This window comes from Trichechus manatus, unplaced genomic scaffold (assembly GCF_000243295.1).
Source record: "Trichechus manatus latirostris isolate Lorelei unplaced genomic scaffold, TriManLat1.0 scaffold00063, whole genome shotgun sequence".
NCBI lineage: Eukaryota > Metazoa > Chordata > Mammalia > Sirenia > Trichechidae > Trichechus > Trichechus manatus.
This window is the reverse complement of record NW_004443999.1, coordinates 3,131,195-3,135,323: the sequence shown is the minus strand read 5'-3', so window position 1 is coordinate 3,135,323 and position 4,129 is coordinate 3,131,195. Positions and strand designations below refer to the sequence as shown.

Sequence of the window (4,129 nt, the reverse complement as noted above, 5' to 3'; positions counted from 1 at the left end):
ATTTCACATATAAATATATTTCATATATAATTATACATATACTCATATTTTATACCTGAAATCAGATCCTCCAATGCTAACCTATACTAAAAAGGGCATTTTTAGAGAGACATTTTAAATAAGCAAAACATTCTGCTGATAACAACAGACAAAACAACAATAATAACAATAATATCCTTTACTGAGTACTCACTATGTTCCAGGACAACAACTCAGTGAATGCAGTATCATTATTCCTATTATCCCGCAAGAAGATAGGGATAAAGAGCTCACTAAACCTTACTTGAAACTCTAAGTTTTGTTTTCAAATATTGTCCTTTGCCTCAGTTCTTTCCAATGTTCAAAGTTACAAAGCAATATGAAGTCTGCGTCTCCATGGCACATCTACCACTGCAGCCACCACTGTCACCACACCAACTCTACCACCACCGCCACGGCCTCTCTCAACTGCTCATGTAGTAACAGCTAGTCCTACCGGAAGGGGAGCAAAGAAATACTGTCTGTGTTATAAGAGTAAGACTATCATAATTATAAGCAACACATCTTGTTGAAACTTTATTATAATGGGTAAAACTCAAAGAAGAAAGACCCTCCTGGCTTAAAATAGTCTAGAACTAGGTTCTAAACTTTGTTCTCTCAAAAGCCAGCAGTGAGAATACTTGGAAAGATCACCTTAGGTGCTCTGTCTCCTCTCTCTCTCTCTCTGTCTTTCTCTGTGTGTGTATGTAAGACCTTACCTTGTCTGTAAAACAGCTAGGGGTTGAACTGTTACATCTAGACAAAAGTTAGAACGGTTTTCTTAACACATCATAAAAATTCCTAATGGAAATGTTCTTCCCAGCAAAGAAAAGCAACTGAAGAATTAGTACACAATAAAGAGGATTGCAAAGTTAATATGAAAAAGATAATTACCACTATCTGAAAGTAGTCACTAGGAATGACCACATCTCCATTCTTCATCCAGTTCACTGTGGGTACAGGCTTTCCAGAGACTGCACATTCAAACTCAATGTCCATGCTTTCATAGGCATAGAGGTTGGAAGGATGAATTAAAAACCATGGTGGAACTGCAAAGACAGGGGAAAAAAAAAGTGAGTGGATGGGGATGTGAACTTGCATGCTAAGGTCTTCACTGAGTTACAAATCACTACTCTGGGAAAGAAATATTTGTAATTCAAATCATTCCCACAAACCTTTAGCTTAATATACAGGAGTTATTGTAGAACACATCTTTTTTTTTATTGTTTTTTGCGAAATGCAGTTCAACAGTTGCAGTTAATGGTGTTTTGTCACAAGGCAAGAGTCAAAAAACAATTCTGGAAACAATAATATACACTGTAAACATTCTCAATGCCTACATGTTTGCATACAATTGACCTATACACTGAAAAGTATGTAAAGCTATGGAAACTATGCTAATAAGTAAATCGAGTAAAGGTATAGTATTACTACGAGTTGGAATCGACTCCACGGCAAGGGGTTTGGTGTTTGGTTTTTTTTTTTTTTTTTTTTTGGTTTATAGGAGGAGGCAATGCAGGGTACAAGACAAGAATGGTTAGTTATTCTATGATTTATACTTTTGTTCTTTTGTTAGGATTTAGTCAATGTATATGGACCCATTCCCTGTTGAAACTATCTGTGGCAGTATCCAAAACCAAAGCCACTATCATAGAGTTGATTCCGATTCATAACGACCCATAGGACAGAGTAGAACTACTCCATAGGGTTTCCAAGGTTGTGATCTTCATGGGAGCAGACTGCCACAACTTTTCTCCTATGGAGCAGCTGGTGGGTTCAAACTATCGAGTGCTTTAACCACTTCACCACCAGGGCTTTTTGTCTGTGGCAATAGGGAGCTAAAATTAAGTGTATTATTTTTACTGCAGACACATTTCTGTTGTCCTAGTAGTTATCTATTACATCATATTACTATACTGTATTATTTTCTCAGTATGGTGTATGATATGCTATTTTAACTTAATTTCTTAATTAGCATAATACTACTCACTTTATGATGGAAAACTGCAATAGAAAGAAAATTACAAACATAACAAGCCTTTGCTAATGAATCTCTCAGGTTCTGTTCCTCAAAGCCCTGGCAAGGAGAGGAAAATTTTAAAAGTAATGTTCACCCTCTTCCATGGGGAACCTTACAGTGAAGTCAGATTTGAATATTCATAGCGACTGAGAAGCCAGATTAAATTCACAGTGAGGTACCGGCCATGATCTCTTTTTTCAAATATGAAATAAATAAGCATTTTTATCAGTCATTTTGAAAGTTAGATGGTGTTTTGTTTTTGTTGTTATGCTCAATGAGTAACAAGTGTCAATTTTTATTCCTTGAGTAACCACCATATTTTGCTGTTTCCAGCCACCATCAGCAATACTTTCCACTGCCATCACAGGGGATTTGCCTCCTAGAAAAATGGAAGAACTAGTGGAAAGCTCCCAGGATTCAAGTTCTAGTTTTTCCTGCTGAATGATTTTGGATGTCTCTCTCTCTCTCTCTGTTCTCTCTTGCTATAACTCTCACTCTCCTGATTTGTAACTAAATATTTTGAACCTCTAGTACAAAATAATTTTTAAATTCTTTAATTTTTCACAGGAGCGAATTGATTTAGGTGGCTCAGTTGGGATGCATTAATAATCATAGACTAAAGACGAGAAAATAAAGTAAGTATCTGAGAGCTCTTGTAAAAAGAACATGCCCCCTTTTATACAGTACTGAGTTTATTTACTTACTACTGATACTATTATTAGTTTGATGGGACATTTTTGATTCCTTGGCCAAATTAACTGCAAAAGACATCAGAAATACATACTGATTGCCTCTAAGCATATATATTAGTTGTCTCTTTTGGATTCTGTTCTGTTTTCCCAGAGGTTTTGATCAAGTCTTTATTGACTAGCCAATAACCAATATTTACTGAGAGCTGATTAGTCTAAGTGCTTTATATGTCTTATTCTCACCACAGCTTGCTGAGGCAGGCTCTATTATCCCCATTTTCCAAATGATCAGATGAGGTACAGGTGAACAAATACCGTTTCCAAATTACACAGTTTGTAAGTTGTGGAGCCAGACAATCTGACTCCTTGGCTGCATTCTGAACTATTTTGCTACAGCTTTCTCTTCTGCCAATTGAAAATTCAGGCAGCAGGATAACACATAAATATTCCAGTACTCTTAGAAATTATGGAGATAAACGATTAGAGCTATTAAGAGAAAAATAAAACAAAAAAAACACCATGTTGTCTAATCCATCTCTTCCTTTAAGTCCTTCTTTTCTGGCGCCATGAAAAGTAGCCGAGCCTATCCATACTTAATGTTCACTTTCATCAGACTTCCTGGATCATTTATGTGTATACCAGAGTTTTTTAAATTTTGGTTCACACCCATTAGTGGATCTTGAATTTAATTCCCTGGGTTGAGAGCAACGAGTGTGTATGTGTGTGAATGTGTGTGTGTGTGTATATATGTATATATATACATATATATATATATATATAGGAAGACCCTCAATGAGACGGATAGATACAGTGGCTGCAACAATGAGCTCAAGCACAGTGATTGTGAGGATGCCACAGGACTGGGCAGTGTTTCCTTCTGTCGTAATAGGTTTCTATGAGTCAGAACTGACTCTACAGCACCTAACAACATATCTATGTATGTGTGTATACATTAGTAGCCCTAGTGGCACAAAGGTAAGCACTCTGCGGCTGACCAAAAAGTCAGGGGTTCCAACCCATCAGTCTCTCTGGGAGAAAGATGTCACAGTCTGCTTCTGTAAAGATTACAGCCTAGGAAACCCTATGGTACAGGTCTACTCTGTCCTCGAGAATTGCAATAAGTCAGAATCGACTCTATGGCAATAGGTTTAGTGTTTTGGTTGTGTATATATATATAGCAAAACCTGTGAAAGCCAGAATCTGTGTAAGGCAGAAACCTGTCAGAGAAGGAATATTCAAAACTAAAATGAGGTAGGATTCTTTTTTTTTTTTAATATATATTTTATTGTACTTCAGGTGAAGGCTTACAGAACAAATACTTTCTCATGGAACAGTAGTACACATGTTGTTTTATGACATTGGTTAACAACCCCACAACATATTAACCCTCTAACTTCTCAAC

The 4,129-nt window shown here is 36.6% G+C and overlaps 1 protein-coding gene across 1 annotated transcript in view; it reads right to left on the bottom strand.

Annotated features, from left to right (window-relative positions):
* Window positions 1-4,129, bottom strand: part of DCC (DCC netrin 1 receptor) — a 608,075-nt gene that overhangs the window by 406,760 nt on the left and 197,186 nt on the right. Inside the window, exon 4 of the mRNA XM_004379240.2 lies at window positions 913-1,067. Within this exon, the coding sequence (XP_004379297.1) occupies window positions 913-1,067 (155 nt within the window). The remainder of the gene's footprint in view (window positions 1-912; window positions 1,068-4,129) is intronic.